This window comes from Scyliorhinus canicula, chromosome 2, assembly GCF_902713615.1.
Source record: "Scyliorhinus canicula chromosome 2, sScyCan1.1, whole genome shotgun sequence".
NCBI classification, from domain to species: Eukaryota; Metazoa; Chordata; class Chondrichthyes; order Carcharhiniformes; family Scyliorhinidae; genus Scyliorhinus; species Scyliorhinus canicula.
This window is the reverse complement of record NC_052147.1, coordinates 94700364-94724879: the sequence shown is the minus strand read 5'-3', so window position 1 is coordinate 94724879 and position 24516 is coordinate 94700364. Positions and strand designations below refer to the sequence as shown.

At 45.6% G+C, this 24516-nt stretch overlaps 1 protein-coding gene across 1 annotated transcript in view; it reads right to left on the bottom strand.

Moving 5' to 3' along the window:
• rmdn3 (regulator of microtubule dynamics 3) overlaps positions 1–24516 on the bottom strand; it is a 411523-nt gene that overhangs the window by 379001 nt on the left and 8006 nt on the right. The window contains exons 2-3 of the mRNA XM_038783476.1: positions 18491–18677; positions 7263–7409 (exon numbers count right to left, since the gene is read on the bottom strand). Coding sequence (XP_038639404.1) covers positions 7263–7409; positions 18491–18677 — 334 coding nt within the window. The remainder of the gene's footprint in view (positions 1–7262; positions 7410–18490; positions 18678–24516) is intronic.

Sequence of the window (24516 nt, the reverse complement as noted above, 5' to 3'; positions counted from 1 at the left end):
TGAAGAACAAACAAATTACTGCAATCCCTGTTTATGGAGCTATCACATAATTCCTCCTTCCTGTGGTGGTGTAGGCATTAAAGTACTTGTGGAAGCCAGTGAACTGGTGCTGACCTGTGACCCCCTCACCCCTCATACAAATGTCACTCGGCCACTCTTCACAGGCCCCGAGCTCCAACAGCCGGAAATACCGCCCCTGCCTCCTCCTATTGGGCAGCGGAACAATTAGACGTTGGATGTGACGTTAGGAAAGCTAATCACCCAATGGATAATCTGGGTGCCAATCGGATGGAGCAAAACAAAATGCTGTGGCAGATGCAGCCGGCATTTTCAACCTAAAAGTCGATCGCGGCTGTTGGGTGCTTCTCCCACAACCGGGAGCACCACGACCGACTGCTCAACGACCCCCCCGACACCTACCCACAACGCACCCGCAGGTCGTGACCCTGCGTCTGAAAAACCCTGTACTATACCCACTAGTTCTCCTTCATCTACCATCAATTACATTATTAAGTTACCATATACTTGCAATATATTTAAATCCCTGATGCGTTTACTTCACCACATCAAATTACCAATGCCAGTGACAACCACCAATGCTTAAATCTAGTACCACAAAGCATATATTAACACAGCGATGTTGATATGTTGATTCAACTTTGCAAAGAACACATTGTGTACGTTATGTAATCTGTACACAAGATACATTGTATCTCTGATCCAGGAACTCAGAATTATTGAAATATGTGATCATAATGTTAGCAGGCAGCCAGAGTTGAAAACAACTTGCGGGCATGATTCTCCGGCCTAGTTGCACTCTTGCTCGAGTGAAAAGAGGCCGGTGAATAGTGGGAGAGGCCAAAAACGAGAACCACACCAGGCGCCAAACAGTTTGCTGTGCAACTGCCCCGCTCCCGTAGGCGAAATCAGGATCCCGCCGAAGTGTGACGAGAAACCAATTATCACCACTTAAGTTCTATTTGCATACAACTAACGGGAGCGACCCCTTATCCTAGCGGACTCCCCAGCAAGTGGTCACACTGTCGCCGATTAGTACTCCTTTTTTAAAAAAGTGAACCTGGCGGAAGGGCTTCTGCAGGGAGGGGAGTAGCCATCTTCGTTCACAGGCAAAGAGCCCGGGGGCGCTGGGTTTGCCTTCCCAGTGCTTGGTGGGGGATTGGGGGGGGGGGGGGGGAACCACGTGCAGCTCCACTATGCCAACCTCTGGATCTTGTGTACCCGTTCTGGAGGCAACCCTAGCCCCTACCCGTCTGCCCCACCAATCAGCCAGAACCCCCACTGACTGCCGAGGCCTCTGGCCTTGCGGCTGAAGGCTATTGCTAATAGGAAATTGGCAATTGTGGTTACGTGAGCACTTCACACAACCCAAGCGGATTTGCATGGGTAGGTGGGCCATGTGGCATGTGGGAGTCATTCCAATCAGACCGCGATGCCTGGATACTACCTGAACACTGCGGGACACAACATCATGGATGCAGCAGTCTGAGGACTCGGGTTCGAATCCCGGCCCTGGATCACTGTCCGTGTGGAATTTGCACATTCTCCCCATGCACGGGCAGCACGGTAGCATTGTGGATAGCACAATCGCTTCACAGCTCCAGGGTCCCAGGTTCGATTCCGGCTTGGGTCACTGTGCAGAGTCTGCACATCCTCCCCGTGTGTGCGTGGGCTTCCTCCGGGTACTCCGGTTTCCTCCCACAGTCCAAAGATGTGCAGGTTAGGTGGATTGGCCATGCTAAATTGCCCTTAGTGTCCAAAATTGCCCTTAGTGTTGGGTGGGGTTACTGGGTTATGGGGATAGGGTGGAGGTGTTAACCTTGGGTAGGATGCTCTTTGCACTGTAAATTCTATGTCTATGTCTGCGTGGGTTTCACCCCCACAACCCAAAGATGTGCAGGTTAGGTGGATTGGCCACACTAAATTTCCTTCAATTGGAAAATTTAAAAAATGTTTTAAATGGATGCAGCAGTCAACACTCGAACAGGTATTGAACGCTATGGACGGTATTTTGGAACCCGCAGAACAGGCCCTAGTGGTGCTGCTAGTAACTGGGAGATAGCGGCAGCAGTGGCTGAATAGGCTCGAGACGCTGGCCCAAGTGCAGGGATCTGCCCCATACCCCGAGGACCCGGCCGCCCATCAGGACAGGGAGACCCAAAGGTCTAGGCCCATGATGGCCCACCGTGTACAGGCGTCTCTGGTCCTTTGAACAAATGACGGGCAGCTCATTCCACAGGAGGTGCTGCCTCAACAAGTATACGGTGTGGCACCTCACGGACTTCGCACCACACGGAGGAGGACACCCATCATGTCACTGCAGCCCTGAACATTTATGCCTCAGGATCATTCCAGGGCTCAAGTGGGGACCTGTGTGTGAAATGTGGGGGGGCTTGGGTGGGATAGCAATGACGGACAAGGTCACATCCTAAATGAAGATCTTCATCTGGTGGTTACACACGAGCTGCATGTTCAGGGAGTGGAATACCTTCCCCGTTAATGTCGGGCAATCCCAGAAGGCCCAGTGAGAGCAAGGCGACCTGCGTGCAGTCTATCAGCCCCTGGATCTGAGGTATTCTAATGATGGCAGAGAATCCTGCTGCCCGGGCATCTTGCTGGGTTTGGTCAATGTCAAATGTTTGTATAGTTCTCTGCCCGGGCAAACAGGGCATCCATGATCTGTCAGATGCACCTCTGACTTGTGAAATGATACAGAGGGGGCATCGTTAGCCGCACGCATGTTTTCCAGTGGTAGGGGTTTGGTGAAGGAAGGTTTGTAGGGAGGGTTGGGGGCTGCATTGAGGGTTGTTGATGATGGATGCAGATATGGGGGCGGAAAGGTCTTGGGCGGGGGCGCATTGGTGTCAACTCACCCGTGCTGCCTGGTGTAGGTCATTGACCTTCTTGCGGCACTGGAGGCCAGTCCTCCTCGTCACATTTCCCGAGCTGATGGCCATTAGCACTTTGGCACAGAAGACACTGGCTGCCCTGTCAATCGCTCTCCTGGACCCGCTGGATAACAGGACATCCCTCCTGGCCTTCACCGCATCGCGGAGCCTCCCCAGGTCCACATCTCCAAATCTTGGGGCCAGACCTCTCAGCGTCATGGCTGCGGGCTGAGTTTGGGGGGGGGGGGGGGGGGGGGGGGGGGGGGGTGCTGAGTGCAGTCCTGGCAAATCGGCTGGCGAGCCTTCATTTATGGCGTGAAGCTTGTGGAGCCTCGTTGAGTGGACTAATTAACATTGAATAGCATTCCCGGCCTTGCCAGGCCAAGCTCCAGAAAGGTCGCGGCAGTTCCTGCTTGCTCCCACACTTAGAAATCTTTCTGGAGTATCGCGCTCTCTATCTCTGGTCCAGGATCTCAGAATTACTAAAACATGTGATCATAATGTTAGCAAGCAGCCAGAGTTAAAAATAAAAACAGAAAATGCTGGGATTATCTGTGGAGCGAGAAATTTGTGGCGGAGAATTACCCAAAAGAGGCTCCCACACCGGCAGGCGATTCTCTGCATGATCGACATGGCGCCGGTTGGGGGCCGTTGAAAGCATTCGACGAGCCGAGTGCCCGCCATGTCCCGTCGGCATGGTCCATATGTGGTCCCACCCGGGGGGGGGTCTATGTTCCTCCGCGCCAGGCCCCTGTTGGGCTCAGCCATGTCCGTACGCATGTGCAGACCCGCAGCCGGCCGCCGTGCGCACATGCGGCCACGCAGGCTCAACTGCAGGGCCCTGACGGCAGCCGGTGCTGCAGGACGCACACCGGGGCCCTGCTCGCCCCCTTGAAGATGGAGAATCATCCCGGAAGTTCGAGGAAAAGATCCGGAGTGATTCCTGCCCGTTTTCCAGCGGGCGTGGGGACTTAGTCCCCAGAAGGGAGAATCCTGCCCCAGGTTTTAGCAATTCAGGTCAACAACCTTTCATCAGAACGTAGTTCTGTTTGTTCGACATTTGACAGGCTTGCCATCATTGGTCAGCTTTGCATCTTGGGACTGCAAGCAGGAACTTGGTGCTAATGTCCAAGGCATGTAAAGACATGTTGCTTCAGTGCAACTATGACACTGAAATTTATTTACCAGATAATTTTGAAAATTGTTGAGATATGCCCTCCCACAAAAACACATGCAAATACCAGACAATTATCAGATTTTCATCCTCCTGATTAGCAGTGGCACAGTGGTTAGCACTGCTGCCTCAGCACCAGAATTCAATTCCGGCCTTGGGCGACTGTCTGTGTGGAGTTTGCACTTTCTCCCCGCGTCTGCATGGGTTTCCTCTGGGTGCTCCAGTTTCCTCCCACAGTCACAAAGATGTGCAGGTTGGATGGATTTGCCATGATCCTCTAGTGTCTTGGGATGTGCAGGTTAGGTGGGATTAAGGGGAGTGAGCCTAGATAGGGTACACTTTCAGAGAGTGTGTGCGAACTCGTTGGGCCAAATGGCTTCCTTATGCACTGTAAGGATTCAATGAAAAAGCTCCAACAGATTATCAGATATGATTTCACTTCTTAAAGCCATACTGACTGTCTAATCAATATTATAATTTTGTAAATGCCCTGTCACCCTAAAAATATTATCCAACATTTACCACTTCTGACATCAGGCTAGTCGCTGGTTCCCCGTTTTATCCCTCCTGCCTTTCTGAACGGCAGAGTTATATTTACTGCCTTCCACTCCATGGTTTTGGGAGATCAAAACCAATCATGCCAGAAATAAGAAATGCTGAAGGCCGAGTGCTTAACAAATGGGGATTTGTCAGATGGTACTTTATTCATCACCTTGAATTCATGATTTAGCTCAAACTTTGAAACCAATATTTTTTCCACCTGCCTCAGATCCTTTGGCATAATTCCCATTGTAAATATTATGTTTAACGGGAGACACCAGAAGGACAGTTTATGAAAGCAAAAGAAAAGACTTTAAAATTCAAGATATCTGGCAGAATAGCATGTTCACAAATCATATCATAAACAAATTAATACATACCATTCTATTCCCCTCAGTCATTGGTATCAATTGCAAATAGTTCAAGCCTATGCACTGATTCTTGTAGGACACTGCTAATTATAACCGGCCAAACAGAGACAAAATACTGCCTCTCTTCCTTATGCTTGTAATATCAGTGTTAATGAGATGTACAGCAATAAAAGAATCAAACGACATCCCTCATTAACTTCAGTGCGGAAAAATAGACAATATATATGGTGACATGGATCGAGCTCCAAACAAATAGACATTCTGATAATCTTTCAACTACACTTGATTGATTAGCAAAAATTGTAGAACCAAAGTTTACAGCACAGAAGGAGATTAATTAAACCCAATGTATAGTAGATCTTTTCTTGAGCAATTCAAAATCATTCCCAATATCCTGTTCTCTTTCCATAACCTGGATTATATTCTGGCTTCCACTTAATTGATACAGTGCTGCCTCAACTGTGCAACAATGATCTATGTTCAACATTCTTTTGTGCAAAGAAATTTTCTTAGCCTCATTCACTCTGAAAATTTAAAATCAATGATCTCTTACCTCTGACCTCAACCAGAGGAAATAGCCTTCCCCTATAGTTACCATGTCAAAACAATTATTTTAGAAAATTGAATCCCTTCTTAAGCTTCTGTGAAAACCAAATTAAAACATTTATAGTTCAATGGTTCCAGCAATAAAATAGATTAATTGATAACATCCTGCAATGTTCTTCAGTTGTGACTGTGTGAAACTTATTTAAGACACAACTAGGCTCTAATTCCCATCCTGTTTACCAAAGTTAGAAAGGATATTTTAAATTATTAGATTTTTCAACCATTTTCTGCTTTTCACACCATTAGCCAAAAGCTAATTTTAAAAAAGTAGGTGGTTAGAAATAGAAGGTTGGGCTCCACAAACAGCATCCTATGGGTAAAGATACAGGAAAATTCATCCTTTCACTTTCGTTCACTATTTCCTATAAACGGAGAAGCAAAACAACCATGCACAACTGGATGGGTTGCAAAGAGATAAGTGAACAGGATAATACAAGCACTGATGGGAGTCAGCCACTGATGCCAATTAAAAGGTGGAAGAGCCCCCTGGGGTGCACTTTCTTCTGCTCACTTCGTGCTGCTAGGAACCATTGTTTTTCTATATTGCTTGTTATTTCATTTTTTAAACCTTGTGTCGGCACAAAGGCACTCTTGCTACGCCCAGCACCAGCATTAAATGATTTCTATTGCATACTGCTCCTCAATCAATTACTCAGTTTTGTTGTAAAGGTACAACACTGACAATTTGCAGTCTTCTTGCATTAATGCAGGGAATCAAGGAGTGAAAGGTTGCAGCAATCTTATTTACTGATACTTTTCAAATAGGCAAGGTGGAACGATTTCAATTTACTGTCAAGGCATAAAACTAGTACTGTGGACCAGCCACACGTTATAGAAAGTGCACAATTTGCATTTCGATTGATCTCAATGGTTACTCTAAATGGTGGATGTTCCGAAATGCTGTCGCTCTTTGCAGCTACTGGTTAGAGCAACAGCCGGTGATGAGCGCCATTGAAAATGCAGATAAATTATCCTTTTTAAATAAATGCAGTTTAACCTCATTCTGCTACCCAATGCCAGGAAATCAGTTCTCACTATTTACAGAACCTGACAATTTACTATCCACCAAGCCCATGTATATCATTAGTGGATTTCAATCCTGGTCAATCAATAGTTTGTAGTTCACGTGAGTGCACCATGATGAGGATTTAAACCACTGATCTCTTGGGTTGCTGAGGAATGCTCAAGGTAGGAAGACAAGATTCCGGTAGACTCTCAATTATCCCAGCAAGGTTGGGAAACCTTCTTTACATATGCTGCCAAACCTGCTGAATGTCTTCCAGCATTTTCTGTTTTTATTTCAGATTTCCAGTATCTGTATTATTTTGCTTTTGTTTTTTTCAAAACATTATCAGTTAGGAAACAATATCCATTGCAAGAAGTCTTTGCAAGTTCATCAACTGAGTTATTCCTGGAGCTCAGTACAGCTCCTTTGCTAACACAGGTTTCTTTTTGAGAGAGGTAAAAGCAGAAACAAATTCCAAATTTAGATGCTTATGTTGCTTGAAATCTGAATCATTCATAATCATTTAATCACACATGACCTAGGAGTACTCAATACTATATTATTGGGCCATTTTTAATTTCTCATAGCTTTTAAAGATATTACATGCAAAAATATGGTGCTATTTTAGATCACTATTTAGTGCTGAATACTCTACTTACCCTCCTTCACTCTCTGTTTCAGCGCTGCTCTTATTCCCAGTGCTGGCCCCGAAATAGATGGCGTTTGATTCAGCAGAATGACTTCTTTCCCTTTGAAATCCCATTTTCTTCTTTCTTGCTGCTTTTTGGCATTGTTGCATACTTGACCTTTGTTAAACAAAATATAAATTAGTGCATTAAAATTTTCTCACATTAAGATCCAAAACCATGAACAAATGGTCTAAATGGAGTCAACCCCTTCTTATGCAAACCTAATGGGGCAGTGGTAGCTCTTAGCAAGGACAGAATTGTGCTTTCAGGGCAAAAAGATTCTGCAATAAAAACAGTTTGATAGAATGAAGCTTCTGCATTTCAAAGATTTCATTTTCTTAAAGTACAACTCTAAGCCCAGGAAAGATGGTCAAATAATGCTAACATGTATTTCAGGATGGGAATATCTAAGATGATTAAAGCATGTACCTGTCAAGCTTTATAAACTGTATCATAAATACTCAAAAATTATCAAACAGTGTGAACTTCAAAGAAGGTTAGGGATACACCCACTTTTCAGCTGCCATTCTAGAAGGCCTATCTCTCAGCAGTGATCGTGCCACAAGTCCAGCAAGGAGAATACGGGAAGCAACACCTCCTGTAAACCAGCTGCCAGACCCCTTTAAAAATGAGCGATCCCGCCCCACAAGATGATGGGGGATGGTGGTGGGGTTTAGAGTTTTGGGGTGGGTGGATTCACTAATGATATATTGATATGTTTAGATGAGGTTCCTCTCCAGAAAGGCCTGGAAAGTCAGGACACATGATTTCATTGGTGAGAATTGCATTTCCTGATTCTCACCGTATTTTTCACCTGTGTCACCATTCTCGCTGATGGTTTAACATAGAACATAGAACAGTACAGCACAGAACAGGCCCCTCGGCCCTCGATGTTGTGCCGAGCAATGATCACCCTACTCAAACCCACGTATCTACCCCATACCCGTAACCCAACAACCCCCCCCCCCCCCCCCCGTAACCTTACTTTTTAGGACACTACGGGCAATGTAGCATGGCCAATCCACCTAACCCGCACATCTTTGGACTGTGGGAGGAAACCGGAGCACCCGGAGGAAACCCACGCACACACGGGGAGGATGTGCAGACTCCACACAGACAGTGACCCAGCTGAGAATCGAACCTGGGACCCTGGAGCTGTGAAGCATTTATGCTAACCACCATGCTACCGTGCTGCCCATTTTCTTAAAAAAATGTTTTTTAAATCAATTTAGAGTATCCTAAATTTAGAGTATTATTTTTTTTCCAATTAAGGGGTAATTTAGCGTGCCTATCCACCTACCCAACACAGTTTTGGGTTGTGGGGGTGAGACCCACGCAGACAAGGGGAAAATATGCAAACTCCACATGGACAGTGACCTGGGGCCACAATCAAACACAGGTACTCAATGCTGTGAGGCAGCAGTGCTAACCACTACGCCATCCTTGCAGTCCGTCTCGCTGCTGCTTAATGCGGGCTGAAATTTGCCCCCTACAACTTAGAACATCTAGGCTTACATCAGTATTCTACCACAATCAAATGAAAAAGCAATCCAGGCAACTCTTGACAGCAATGGCTCATCTCGGCAATCTGACACCCACTTGAAACCTAATTTTGTCTGCAGTTGGATTTATAACTTGAACATCAATATTAGATAAGTGATAGGAGCAATATCTTAAACAACTGTTATCCGCTAAATTACATAGCACAGCATGCTTGGAACACTTTTCCTCTACTCTTTCCAAGCAGATCCCAAAGTGCCTAAACTCTTAACTTCCACAATCTGGATCCAATGTCCAGATTAAAACTCCTGGGAAGCCAAATCTGGATTCAATCTGAAAACAGCAGCTGCACAAAACCAGAAGCCAACAGAATCCTTCCACCTGAGTTAGCTATGAAAGGAAGGGTTGGAAATTAACAAGAAAATGTTTCACTTAAAATTACCCACCCTGTGCTGTACCATATCCCATTTACTTGAATATTGTACTAAATAATCCAAATAACAATGATCTTGTTGGGAATTTATGCAACGAAAAATATCTTGACAATGAATGAGCATTTATTTGTCATAATCATCAATTATTTGCACAAAATATCCCACCTATAAACCTATCTGAAACCTATTCCACACAAGTTCATACACAGTAACCAAAGTTTCGAACAAAGCCTTCAGCTTTGCTGTATATTCAAGCTGGAGAATTATTTTTCTTGATTTGATTTATTATTGTCACATGTATCAGTATACAGTGAAAAGTGTTGTTTCCGGCATGCTATATAGACAATGCATACCGTACATAGGTAAGGAAGGAGCGACTATAGAATGTAATGTTACAGTCATAACTAGGATGTAGAGAAAAGATCAACTTAATACAAGGTCGGTCCATTCAAACGTCTGATGGCAGCAGAGAAGAAGCTGTTCTTGAGTCGGTTGGTATGTGACCTCAAACATTTGTATCTTTTTTCTGACGGGAGAAGCTGGAAGAAAGTATGTCTGGGGTGCGTGGGGTCCTCAATTATGCTGGTTGCCTTTCCGAGGCAACGGGAATTATAGACCTTTTGTAGTTTCCTCTGGTCTTGGGCAGAGCAGGAACCATACCAAACTGTGATACAAACAGAAAGAATGCTTTCAATGGTGCATCTATAAGTTGGTGAGAGTCTTAGCTGACATGCCAAATTTCCTTAGTCTTCTGAGAAAGTAAAGTCGTTGGTGGGCTTTCTTAACTATAGCGTCGGCATGGGGAGACCAGGACAGGTTGTTAGTAATCTGGACACCCTAAAAACTTGAAGCTCTCGACCCTTTCTACTTCCTTCCCATTGATGTGGATAGGGCATGTTCTCCTCCATGCTTCCTGAAGTCGATGACAATCTTGGTCGTTTTGTTGACATTGAGGGAGAGATTATTGTCGTCGCACCAGTTCACCAGATTCTCTATCTCATTCCTGTACTCTGTCTCGTCATTGTTTGAAATCCAACCCACTACGGTGGTGTCATCAGCAAATTTGAAAATCGAGTTGGTGGGGAATTTAGCCACAGTCATAGGTGTATAAGGAGCATAGTAGGGGGCTTTAACACCTAACGGGTGTTTCTCTGAAAATTGTAAGGAGCAGAGTGCTGTGAGCTATGGTTGAGCAAGGAAATGTTGCATCTAAATATCCATTCCTAATAAACAGGGAAAAATGCATTCATAGAAATACAGATTAATACAGTACAGAAGGAACCACATGGTCCTTCAAGTCTTTATCCAATTCCCTGTTGAAGACGACTAATGAATTGGTATCCACTACCCAGTCATGGAATGCTTACCAAATGTTTACATAATCATAATAGAGTTTATTCCTCAACAACATTCTGGTTCATTGGCCAATCAGTTTAAGTGTGTGCCCCCTGGTTATTGACCCTTCAGTCAAAAGAAACAGTTTATTCACTTTATTTACTCTGTTCAATCCCTTCATGATTTTAAACACTTCTATAAAATCTCCTCCTAGAATTCTCTGCTCTACAGCTCCAGTTTTTACAGTGACTGTAATTCCTCACCCCTAAAACCTGCAATAGTTTTATGTATCCTCTCCAAAACCTTCACATCCAAAATTGGACACATTACTTCAGCTGTGGATGAACAGATGTTTATGCAGGTTTAACATAACTTCCTGACTTTTGTATTCTGTGCCTCCAAGTCCAGGATCAATGGTGTCACCAAGCTGCATGCGTACAAGACCACACATCAACCTAGAAGCTACAGTGCAACTTGGTTCTGTGTTAAAGGGGCATGCACATTGAAAAAATTGGTCATGCGCAACAATAAATTTGCACAGGATCCCATATGTTTATTATCTGCTTTGGTAACGAGTCCTCCCACCTTCAAATATGTGTACACAAATGCCTCATTTAAAATTACACCTCTTATTATGTGTTGGCTCTCCTCCTTTTAAGAAAGTGGATCACCTCATAGTTTTCAATGTTGAAATTCTCCCGCCATGTCTATAGCTATTTCATCTGCCTGTTTATACCTTCATGAAATCTATTACATCTCCTTCATGTTTACTGCACTTGAAAGTTTTGTGTCATCTGCAAATTTGTACCTTGTATCCTCCGATTCTGAGTCATTAATGTATATCAAAACAGCAATGGATCTAGTTCTGAATCTTGGGATAGTCCGCCGTAACCTCCTTCTAGTCTGAAAAGCAGCCATTCACCACAGCTTTGCTTTCTGTTCCAAAGCCAATTTTGTATTCATGCTGCTACTGCCCCTTTAATCCCATGTGTTTCAATTTTGCTAACAAGCCTAATCTGTGAAACTCCATCAAACATATTTTAAAAGTCCATATTGATATGATCCTGGACCAGATTCCCCAAAATACTGGGACGATCTGGTTAGGAGCTAGTAACTTTTGATTATTAAGGGGATAAAGCCACAGGATTCCAGTTTCAAACAAACCAAAATAAACTTTACAAAGTCAGAAAAGTGGAACAATTTAAATTATCTATCTTATACACTAACATTAATAATTAATTTGAGGTACATGTGAATTAACGGGCAAACTGTGGTCGAACACAATGAACGATAAATAGCAGCTGCGATGAAGGTGAATGCTATACATTTCTCAGCACCCACCAGACTTCAGTGTTCATTGTATCACCATCTCACCAAAAAACTGGATAAAAGCAAATTACTGCGGATGCTGGAATCTGAAACGAAAGAGAAAATGCTGGAAAATCTCAGCAAGTCTGGCAGCATCTCTAGGGAGAGAAAAGAGCTAACGTTTCGAGTCCAATGACTCTTTGTCAAAGCTGACCAGTGGAACGGCACCCAGGGGGTCTCCCAGACCATCGGAGACTCCTGGGTGCTCAAGGTGCAGGGTGGCTCCCTGACCCTCACCCTGAAATGCTGACACCGTGGCACTATCACCCTGGCACTACCAAGGTGCCTGGGTGGCACTGCAAAGCCAGGAGCACTGCCTGGGTGCCAGTGCAAGAGTGCCCAGGTGCCAGGGTGGCATTGCCAAGGGCCAGGGGAGTGCAGGGAAGGCAAATAAGGGCCTCTGGAAGGTAGGGGGGAGGGGTGATGGGTGATGGTCCTGGAAGGGTGGGGGTGCTGTAAGTGGGTGTGGACTTGGGGGGGCCTGTAGAGGGGGACCCCCAGGGACCCCATAGGGGATATCTTCACATGGAGGTGTGCAACATGTATATACCAGGTACACCATTCGTTAAATGCCAATAAAAAATGTTTTAAAAATAAAAAATAAATTTGTCAAGTGTGCCCTTAGTACATTCATTTTGGCTCTCCTTTATCATTTCATGCATCTGCAAATGGCTGTTAATTTTCTCACAGATAATTATTTCTAAAGACTTCCATTCCACAATGTTAACTGGAATATCAGGTTAATCTTTCACCACATTTCAGAACAAGGGTATAATATTTTTAATCCTCCAGTTCTCTTGACACAAACCCTATAATTAAGAAAGATTGGAAAATTGTGCAAGCATTTCTGCAATTTTTAGCCTCACTTCCTTTTGCAAACTACAATGCATTTCATCTGAACACAGTGCCTTACCAACTTTCTAGTACTGCCAAACTTTCTGGGACCTTCTCTTTACCTTTTTTAAAAATCTCACCCAGTATCTGACAACCTCCTTTGCTAACCATAGCTTTTGCAAAGTGCTCTTCCTTGGAAAACACAGATGCAAAATACTCATTTATTATCTCTTCTATGCTTTCTGCTTCCACCAATACATCATTTTGATTCTGAATGAGGTCCACCGCTCCCCTTCACCGTTAGCATGCCGATGGAAGGCCTTCGTATTTCCTTTTGGCCCCCTTGTGTATTCCCGGTTACTGGTGGAGTATCAGTTGTCCAAAATCCATGGGACAATTGTGATTGGATTTCAGATCATTTTGGTTTTGGATACTGTATATAGGACTAGGCCTACTTACAATGCCTAGGCTAACTATACTCAAAAGTAAATAAAATGGTTATGAAAGCAAGATGTATCACTGAATAATAGACAGAATAAGTTACCACTCCACGCACTATCCATGATTTTGCTTGTAGGAGAGGGTTCAGATTGTCAATATGAAGGCAAACAACATGACTTCCTGTGCTAAAGGTAGGGTGCAGTTGGCAAGGTTAGTGTTGGATTGGACCAGGAACTTCCTGTGCTAAAGGTCGGGTCTGGTCAGCAAGGTTTGTATTGCCTTGGGTTGTGTCGGGTTTGGGTCAGGATCTTCCCATGTTAATGGTCAATCGGGTTTAAAAAAAAAAGTACAATTTTTGGTTCAGATTTTCAGATAAAGGATACATGACCTGTATAATTGTTCCACCATTGTGAATGGATCAGGTCAGGGACTTCCAGTGTAAATAGAGGATTCTAGAGCTTGGATCCTAGGCAACTTAAGGCAACCTAAGAATTCTCTCCTTACACTTCTCTGCCCCTCACTTCTCTGATGTGGAGATGCCGGTGTTGGACTGGGGTGAGCACAGTAAGAAGTCTTACAACACCAGGTTAAAGTCCAGCAGGCTTGTTTCAAACACAAGCTTTCGGAGCACTGCTCCTTCCTCAGGTGAACGAAGAGGGTGTCCTAAAGTGTGGTACATTGGCGAGACCATGCAGACACTGTGACAACAAATGAATGGGCACCGTGCGACAATCACCAGGCAGGAATGTTCTCTTCCAGTCGGGAAACACTTCAGCAGTCAAGGGCATTCAGCCTCTGATCTCCGGGTAAGCGTTCTCCAAGGCGGACTTCAGGACAGGCGACAACGCAGAATTGTCGAGCAAAAACTTATAGCTAAGTTCCGCACGCATGAGTGCGGCCTCAACCGGGATCTTGGATTCATGTCGCATTACATTCACCCCCCACCATCTGGCGTGGAGTTGCAAAATCCTACCAACTATCCTGGCTTGAGACAATTCACACCACTTTAACCTGGGATTACCCCCTATCTCTGGATCTGTAATGACTTGATTACCCGCAAATGCTCGCATTCCAAGCATTGTCTGGCATCTCTGACTTTGTCTATGTAAATGTTTCTGGAACATACCTCTCCATTCACCTGAGGAAGGAGCTGCGCTCCGAAAGCTCGTGTTTGAAACAAACCTGTTGGACTTTAACCTGGTGTTGTAAGACATCTTACTGTCCTCACTTCTCTGCCCCTCTGCCTCACTTTCTTGCTTTAAGACATTCCTTGAAACAGTCCCATCTCTTTTCGAAGCTCTTGGTCATATGTCCTAGTATCTTGTTGTGCAGCTCGGTGTTATACTTTGTTCTATAATGCTCCTGTGAAGCACCTCGAGATGTTTCATTATGTTAAAGACATAATATAAACAAAAGTTTTTTTTTGTTGGTGTTAAGAGACAGCTAACTCAGTTTTGAATTACATTGAAGCTTCAACACTTCCAGAAATAAAGCCCTTTTTTCAAAGCTATAAAATTCAGAACCAATAGCCCAGAAAAGACATCAATTGATACAAAAGGAAAATGGAAGTCACACAGCAAAGTGGAACCGTATGGGCAGTATTTTCCACACAATGCACAGCATGGTTCCCAGTGGTGGAGGGGGCCTGCCATTGGGCGGCATCGGGATCTTCTGGTCCCACCATTGTAGATAGGGTTCCCTGTTGTATGCACCCCATGTATGTTGTATGAAACCTGCCTCAGGGGTTCACCATCAGCAGGACCAAAATATCCCACCAGCGGGAACAGCTGGAAAATCTCGGGCAAATGTCTTAGGAACACTGATAGAGCAATGCTACAAATTTCAATGGGCATGTATTATTACTGAAGTGCTGGAAAGAAACATAAGAATGTACCCATTCTTATGCTAACCTGTCACTCAGTAAAACATACCCATCATCAAAATGTATCACGTAAACTATACAAGAATTAATGTATAGACTTCCGGTGGTGGCCATGGAGTAAGTGGTCACACATTTGGCAGTTCCCGCTCAAGTCGGGTTTTTCGGAACTTTTCCCCAGTTGCCGGATGGATATCTTGAAGGAAAAGGGTGCTGGGGAGGCGGAGGAAGACTTTATTCTACCAGTGAATGGATTTGTGGATCAGAAGGGGGTTTAGAAGAAAGGAGTTGCAAGATCCAGAAGCTCTCTGTGCGACACAGGGAAAGATGGCGGAGAGCAAGGGGTCGGCCTTACCAACCTAATGGTCGATGGAGCAGCTGGTTGACTTTCTGAACGAAAAGTTCAGTCAGCAGAGGAGGGAGGCTCTGGAGGACCTGGCGAAGGTGGTAGACCCGCTGAGAGTGGAGATCAACTGTGTGGAGCTGAGGCTGGAGACCCAGAGTCAGGCACATCCAAAAGGTGGAGGAGGCGGTGGGGGAGAACGGGGGCAGCTTACCTCGCTGTTGACTGAGACTGGGATGTGCGACAGGCTCAGAAGCGGCTGAAGGAGAAGGTGAAGGATTTGGAGAACCGATCCCGAAGGCAAAATTTTTAAATTCTGGGGATGCCAGAGGGCATTGAGGGAGCGGACGTCGGCTCTTCTGTAGCAAAATGTTGGGGAAATTGATGAGGGAGGGGCCTTTGACCTGCCTCTGAGGTTGATCGGGCACACAGGGCACTGATGAGGAAGCCGCAGGAGAACGAGCCACCGAGTGTGATGGTGGTGAGGTTACATAGATTCCTGGATAATGAGAAAATCTTGAGATGGGCCAGGCAGGCAAAGAGATATACCCGAGAGGGTAATGAACTCCAGGTATACCAGTACCTGGGTGCGGAACTGGCCAAGAGGAGAACGGAATTCAATAGAGTCAAGGCTGTCCTCTATAAGAAGGGGGTGAAGTTCGGGATGATGTAGCCGGCATGCCTCTGGGTGACCCACAACGGTCGTGAGTATTATTTTGGAGCATCGGAGGAGGCGATGGAGTTCGTGAGAGACAATGGACTGGCAGGAGAGGGAGGTGTGACAGATGTTGGTTCTCTCTGTCCCTTTTTGATTTTTTGTTTTTTTATTGCATTGTTTCATTTGGGGCGACGGTCAGGGGAGAATCTCGTTTCACTCAGGGATCATTTCTCTTTCCTGTGGGGGTCTCTGGTGGGAGGCTGGGGAATCGTGTTGGGTAAGTGCACCTTTTTGTTTCTTATTGTTATTGTTCTTTGGGGAGGGTGGGTGCCATGGGCGGGGGCTGCCAGGCTAGCTGGGTGACTTCATTCATAGAGTGCAGTGGGGGGTGAGCTGGTAGTTGGCATGCTGGGGGGTTGGGATTGTTTTCAGAGTGGGGGGGGGACTGCTGAAGTGCGATAAGTAGGTATGGGGTATGGGGGAGAAGGCGAGCAGGATGCTGGCTCATCAACTGAGGAGGCGGAGTGGGAGATCGGAAAGGTGAAAGATGGCAGGGGAAGAGTGGTCTTAGACCCGACGGGAGTGAATGGAGTTTGAGGACTTTTACCAGAGGTTATATGAATCGGAGCCCCCGGCAGCGGGGTAGGGATTGAAGTGTTTTCTAGACAGGTTGGAGTTCCCCAAGATGGAGGATGACCTGGTAGAGGGGTTGGGGGCACCCATTGGGCTGGTGGAGGTGTTGGAGGGTATGAGGATGATGCAGGCAGGGAAGGCTCCGGGCCCTCATGGCTTCCTGGTAGAATTTTAGAAAAAGTTTTGGTGGACCTGGGGCCCATGCTGGTAAGGGCATTTAATGAGGCAATGGAGAAGGGGAGATCCCCCCCCCCCCCCCCATGTTATCGCAGGCCTCAATACTCTTGATTTTGAAGAAGGATAAATCCCCAGAGCAGTGTGGGTCGTAATGACCAAAACTGGGCGGCATGGACAAGTTGGGCCGAAGGGCCTATTTTCATGCTCTAAACCTCTATGACTATGATTCTAGATGGGATGTGCTCCTCCGTGAAGATGACGGTACTCATGAGGTTTTTATTCGTGTTTCAGAACCTTCCGATTTATATTCCAAAGGCCTTCTTTAGCAAGATTAATGCTTTGATCTACGGATTTTTGTGGGTGGGGAAGGCTCCTCAGGTGAAGAAGGTGTTGTTGAACGGGGACGGGGATGGGGTCGTTGGCCTTGCTAAATTTGATGAACTACTACTGAGCAGCGAATATAGCCATGGTCAGGAAGTGGGTAGTGGGGGAGGGGTCAGTGTGGGAGCGGATCGAGGCAGTCTTGTGTAAAGGCACTAGCTTAGGGGCACTGTTGACAGAGCCTCTGCCGTTCTCGCCGGCCAGGTACTCCTCAAGCCCAGTGGTGGTGACGGCCCTGAAGGTGTGGGGCCAGTGGCGGCAGCACCGGAGGCCGTAGGGTCCCTCGGTTTGGGCAACCAATTTGCAGGAACCGCAGGTTTGCTCCGAGGGTTCTGGATGCGGGGTTCCGCAGGTGGCGGCAAGCGGAGATCGAGCGGTTTGGAGGCCTGATGAAGAAGCTGCACTCCGAAAGCTAGTGACTCCAAACAAACCTGTTGGAGTTTAACCTGATGTCGTAAGATTTCTTACTGTGCCCACCCCAGTCCAACGCCGGCATCTCCACATCAATTTAAAGTAGTCCATAGGGCGCATATGACGGTGGACAGAATGAGCAGTTTTTTGAGGGGGTGGTGGATAGGTGTGGACAGTGCTCGGGGTGGGTGTGGGAACGATGTCCACATGTTTTGGGCCTGTCTGAAACTGGAGGGATTCTGGCGGGGGTTCGCGGACGTTATGCCTGAGGTGCTGAGGGTGAAGGTTGTCCAGAGTAAAGACGTGCCAATTTTTGGAGTGTCGGGGGCTTGGGAGTCCAGGGGGCGAGAGAGGCCAATGTTTTGTCATTTACCTCCTTGGTTGCCTGGAGAACGGATCTTGTTGGAATGGAAGGACCCGGGGTCGCTGAAGCCTGGGGTGTGGGTGAATGACCTCGTGGAATTCCTTAGATTGGGAAAAACTTAAAGTTCGTCTTGAGAGGGTCTGTGGAGGGGTTTGCCCAGAGATGGAAACAGTTTATCGACTTCTTCAAGGAGAGTTAAGATGTCAACAGGGTGAGTGGGACACTGGCTTAACAAAAATGGGGGCATGGTGGGTGGAGGGGAACGGCAGCCAGGGTGGGGTGTTAGTTTTTTTATTTGTAAAGCGATTTCCTGTTTGTTCTCTTTTTGAATTTGGTTGTGTTTGATGTATGAATATAAATGCCTTAATAAAAACATTTTTAAAAAGATAACTAATGTATAATATATAACCAAGGGCCAAATGCAACAGGAAAATGATTACCTGACATCTCCAACAATCTGATCTGACATTCCATTTAGACATTCCCGAAGTTCGATCACTTCCCCTTTCAGCTCTCTCACACATTGAAGTATAACGTCTAACTGTTCCCATATCTCCATCTGCTGTTTCTTCAATTCTTCCAAGCTGCTACAATCATGTGACACCTGTGTTTTATTTTCCTTTGGTTCTAAATAAAAGAAAAGTAAATGTTTAAATATCTGGTTAAATGTAATGATCCAGAATTTCCAATCAGTGGTGAGGCCGGGGTGTTTGATGCTGACCGTGATTCAAACTGATCTTACATTTTTCAACTATGTCCTAGCTGCAGCACACAGCCACCCATAAAGAGAGCAACAAAGGGGCAGAGGCATGGTGAAGTGCCTGTTTGAGATTACTGATGGAAGATAGTCTTGCAAGATTGTCGGTGAATGCTTTTTTTAAGGTTGAGCATTTAAAAAATCAATTTTATTATTTCAAAAACTTTTAATTGCTCTTGAGTTTGTAATTATCCTTTATTGTAAGCAAACAAGGAACTGTAGACATTAATTTAAAAAGTACATACAATGAAATAAATGGTATTTTACAGTATTTTACAATGTACATTTTACAGTATATGTGTAGCCTAGTAAAATAAGTAACAATTTCTATTTTAAAAAATACTTTTGGTTGCTTTTATTTCATGTATGGAGTTTGCACAGTTGCAGACTCAAGACAATCATGGACTCTTTGATTCATTTCAGCTTTTATTATAGATACGGACAGGGTGAGATGCAAAACTGAACTCCTTTATTTTCTCACTGCCTGTCCTTAAACTGGTTTACCACACTGGGGCTGGTTTAGCACACTGGGCTAAATCGCTGGCTTTGAAAGCAGACCAAGGCAGGCCAGCAGCACGGTCCAATTCCCGTACCAGCCTCCCCGAACAGGCGCTGGAATATGGCGACTAGGGACTTTTCACAGTAACTTCATTTGAAGCATACTTGTGACAATAAGCGATTTTCATTTCATTTCATGCAGCAGAGCTGGTTTAATTTTTGAAATAGGCTGTGGCATGTTTCCATAAACCCTGTTTGTGAGCAAGTGACTCTAATGGTCTTTAGGATTAATGCGAAGTATAGTTTGTTCACACATTCAAATCTTGGGAATGGTTGCAGCTTCATATATGCACACAATAGCTCAGCTGGCTGGACAGCTGGTTCGTGATGCAGAATGAGTATAACAGCGTGGATTGAATTCCCAGACCAGTTGAGTTTATTCATGAAGGCCCCGCCTTCTCAATCTAGCCTTGCCCGAGGTGTAGTGATCCTCAGATTAAATCACATCAGTCAGCTCTCCCCCTCATAGAATTTACAGTAACTTCACCTAGCCTTTTGGACACGAAGGGGCAATTTAGCATAGCCAACCCACCTAACCTGTAGATCTGTGGGAGGAAACTGGAGCACCCTGAGGAAACCCACAAAGACAGAGGGAGAAAGGGAGAAAGTGCAAACTCTACACAGACAGTCACCTGAGGCTGAAATTGAACCCGGGTCACTGTGCCACCGTGCCACCCCTCAAAAGGGAAAATGAGACAAGAGATATAGTCATCTGGAACTATGGCGACTTTACTAGTTGTGGGTGGTTTTGGACACTGTTGACTAGGCTATTGTCACTAGGCCATGCCCGTTTACTTGAAAATATGATTTATACTTTCAATTGACTGGAAATTTTGCATTTGAAATGAAATGGAACAAAATGCAGGGTTACCTTCCAGGGTGATGTTAAAAAGCAAACAACTCAGGCTAAGGGGAGTATGAAGAAAGAAACATTTCCTATCATTCAGAGACCCATTGAAACTCATCATGAAGGAAGAGATATTAAAATGCAATGTGCTGGATATTGAAACAGTGGCTGCCACAGACAAACCCACCTAAAGCCCCTTTGAAATAAGTATAATAGGCCAGGTTGCAGCCACTGCAGAGGGATTGCAAGAAAGACTTCAGCAGAAGGGACAGGCGGAAAGTTCTTTCCCTCGCTTTCTCTTTCAAACTGGTGTAGTAACCAGTTCAGAAGCCAGTATTACTAGAAACCTACCAACAAACTGAGATCTCGTAATAATTGGAACATCTTCTACATCTGACCTCATCCAAGAAACCAGCTAATCTAAATGGGGTGCAACATTAAAAAATCTAGACCCCAAGGACAATCAAAGGATACTTAACTGTATATTCTTTTAAGTTTTTTTTGGACTCTAAATTGCCTTATTTCCGATACATGTAGGTGTGAAATCACATTTTTTTCCCCCTTGGGTTGAGTGGTTAATAAATTTGAAACACAGATTCCCTACAGCATAGAAGGTAGCTATACAGCCCATTGAGTATACACCGAACCTCTGAAAGAGCATCCTACTGAGGCCCACGCCCCGCCCTATCCCTGTAACCCCACCTAACCTTTGGACACTACAGGACAATTTAGAATGGCCAATCCACTTTACCTGCACTTCTTTGAACTGTCGGAAGAAACCCACACAGGCACGAGGAGACCGTTCAACCTCCGCACAGATTGCCACCCAAGGCTGGAATTGAACCCAGTTCCCTGGCACTGTGAGGCAGCAATGCTAACCACTCTTGCTTTTTCTTTTACTCAAGAAAACCTTGTTTGATTGCCATCTTATTGCTGAAGTTGTTAAATACATTATGGGCAAAATTTTTCGACATAATGACAAAGTGTAATTTTGGCAGGAAAATTGATGCGATTCCCACCGGCCTCGACGCCGCAATCCAGACAGTAATTTTCAGGCACTTAGAAGAATTTTCTTTATCCCACGTTAAAAAATGGCATGTCAGAGGTGCTAAGCATCTGATTTACTCACCCGGGGGGGGGGGGGTTATCAGAGCTCTTCAATGAAGGGGGCACTGCATTTAAACAGCTTCACAGCACTTGCTCTTATTCAATCCAGGAGAATGGCAGCGAGGAAACCAGTTCCTAGATTTACGGAGGGGGTCCTCAGCCAACTGCTGGGTGACGTGGAGGAGAGGGGGCTACAATATACACTCGGGCTGGCAGGAGGCCCTCCAGCAAGGTGACGATTCCCGCCTGGGAGACTTGTGGCAGCACTGGTCAGTGCCAGAAACCTGACCAAGAGACAGGTATGCAATGCAGAAAAAAGATGAATGACCTACTCCGATCAGCCAAGCTAAGTGCTCCCCGTCTCCTCTCTGCCAACTACCCTTTGGGCATACAGGAATGTCACCTTGATCCCACATGCCGAGCACCAGCACCCGACCTCCCACCAGCATCCTCAAACTGTTATAGACTCCTGGTCAGCTCTCAAGACACTGGACCAGAGCCACAACTCTTTAAAATTTTAATGTGGCGCAGAAAGATCGATTAATTACAGGAATGATAATAGAAGAAGAAATAGGCTTGATTATTTTATAAACAAACTTTATTGAAACAAAACGAAAGCAAACAATAATTAAAATTTTTAATTTCAATCCTAACAATAGCATATTACATGTAGTTTCTTAACCTGAACACAGTAGTTCCCATTAAGCAACACTTTAACAGAACATGCAGCTCTCATGGCCAATTACAGAGGCAGACAAAGACAAAACTTGCATTTACAAAGCAATTTTTCTTCTGTTAGGGACATTCGTACAGAACCCTTTTCCAAAGCCTGCCTCAGTGCCCTTCATGACATCTCTCGGTCGATTTCCAAAGCCTTCTCTTGTCTGTTCACAACAGGATAATTTTTCTCTCGAAGCTCTGCCCAGTTCCTCAAACAAAGGTTCTCTGGGGTTTCTAGACTAGAACCCATCATCGTTATCTTGGCTATTTTATTGCCCAATCCCATTTATACACAAGAACAGAGCCATGCTATTGATATTAAACTAATCTCCCGTTGGCAGACAAAGAGGCCATCAAACACTGTAATGGGTTAATAGCTGGTCAGAGAGAAGTATCCCAAAGGACAATGGGTCAAGGGCACCCTGTGTATTCCCACTAATGAGTTGAAGTCTAACTGGCACAATGTAACTTGGCCAGGTGTAGGCGTATCCCCCTGACTCTGTGCAAGCAGATACTTTTCCCCTCAAGTCTGTTTAACCCCTAGTTTGCCTGCTAAACCTTAGATCTCATTTCTGGACCCAAGTTCTTAATATCTCACTTATGTAACAAACGCCCCCCCAGAATCCGTCATCAGAACTCCTCCCTGCTTAAGCCTGGGCGGCACGGTAGCACAGTGGTTAGCACTATTGCTTCACCGCTCCAGGGTCCCAGGTTTGATCCCCAGCTTGGGTCACTGTCTGTGCGGAGTCTGTATGTACTCGCCGTGTCTGCGTGGGTTTCCTCCGGGTGCTCCAGTTTCCCCCCACAGTCCACAGATGTGCAGGTTAGGTGGATTGGCCATGATAAATTGCCCTCAGTGTCTTTAAAAAAAAGTTAGGTGGGGTTACTGGGTTACAGCGACAGGTAGGAGGTGTGGGCTTAAGTAGGGTCCTCTTTCCAGGGCTGGAGCAGACTCGATAGGTTAAATGGTCTCCTTCATTGCAAATTCTATGATTCTATAAGCGCAGTGCCCACACGTCAGGTGTCATTGACATCTCATCGACCAGGCATCCAGCTCACATTATGTCCATTTGCATTCCTACGGGAGAATTTCCATAGACTCCCGATAGTGAAGAAGGAGGCCATTTGGCCCATTGAGTCTGCATCGACCCTCTGAAAGAGCACGCTACCTAGGCCCACTTCCCTGCCCAAACCCCATAACTCCACCTAACCTGCACATCTTTGGTCACTAAAGGGCAATTTAGCATGGCCAATCTGCCTAACCTGCACGTCTTTGAACTATGGGAGGAAATCAGAGCACCCGGAGAAAACTCAATCTGATACTGGGATAACTTGCAAACTCTACACAGTCACCCAAGGTGTTCCTGGCACTGTAAGACAGCAATGCTAAGTACTGTGACACTATACCGCCCCTGCCGAGATGTTCACCCACAACTTACACAAGCAAGAGAAAATTAGCAAAGGGATGCCTGAGTTGAATGACTGATGCCTGACTCCATATGAGTAGAGAGCCGTGAAGCTTGCAGGAACGAGCAACAGTGGGCCTTTGTTGGGAGCAAGGTGGGCCTGCGAGAGAAAAGTGAGGAACCACTGCACCTTCATCCAAATGAAGAGTCCTAAGTGAGTTTTGTGTAGTCCAAACCCTTGACAAGGCCCTGTACTAAAGGCATGTCCATTACATTGTAGGGGCATCACCCGAGGGGAGCTGCCCATCTACCAGCAGTGTCCCACCACCCCCTTCAATACCACCTCAAGGAGGATATCACAGAGGATGACATGGATGAAGCACCACAGTTATCACCCGTACCAACTACCATCACAGAGACCAAGTTAGGTGGACAAACCAAAGCAGGCAGGCTTCTGGGTCAAGGTCTGGTGAGAACCACACAGCTTCTGGTGCACATCAGGTGGAGGCAGGTACGTCCCAAGGATCAGACAGTCAGAGATCTGCTGGATCCGCTGGATCCCAAGACTGAGCTGTGACCCAGCCAGGTATTGTGCCTCTGCTACATCCCTCAGCTGCTGGAGATGTAAAGGCAGAACCAGGAATACCAGGTGGGGCTGTCAACGACACTCTTGCGATTGTAAGGCCAAATGACAAAATCCCAATGTTTTCTGTGGCAGAAGATGATGCCGGCAATGCTTGGTACCCAGGACAACACAGCATGGATGACATCTGCAGTGGAAAGCCAGGAGAAAGAGGTTGATTGGAGAACTCAGAAGCGTAGCTCTGTCCCGGAGGACGATCAGTCTTACAACACCAGGTTAAAATCCAACAGGTTTGTTTCAAATCACTAGCTTTCGGAGCACTGCTCCTTCCTCAGGTGAATGGAGAGGTAGGTTCCAGAAACATATATATAGACAAAGTCAAAGATGCAAGACGATACTTTGAATGCAAGCATTTGCAGGTAATTAAGTCTTTACAGATCCAGCGAGAGGGGTAATCATTGCCAAGTCCTGAGGACGACGGTTGAGGG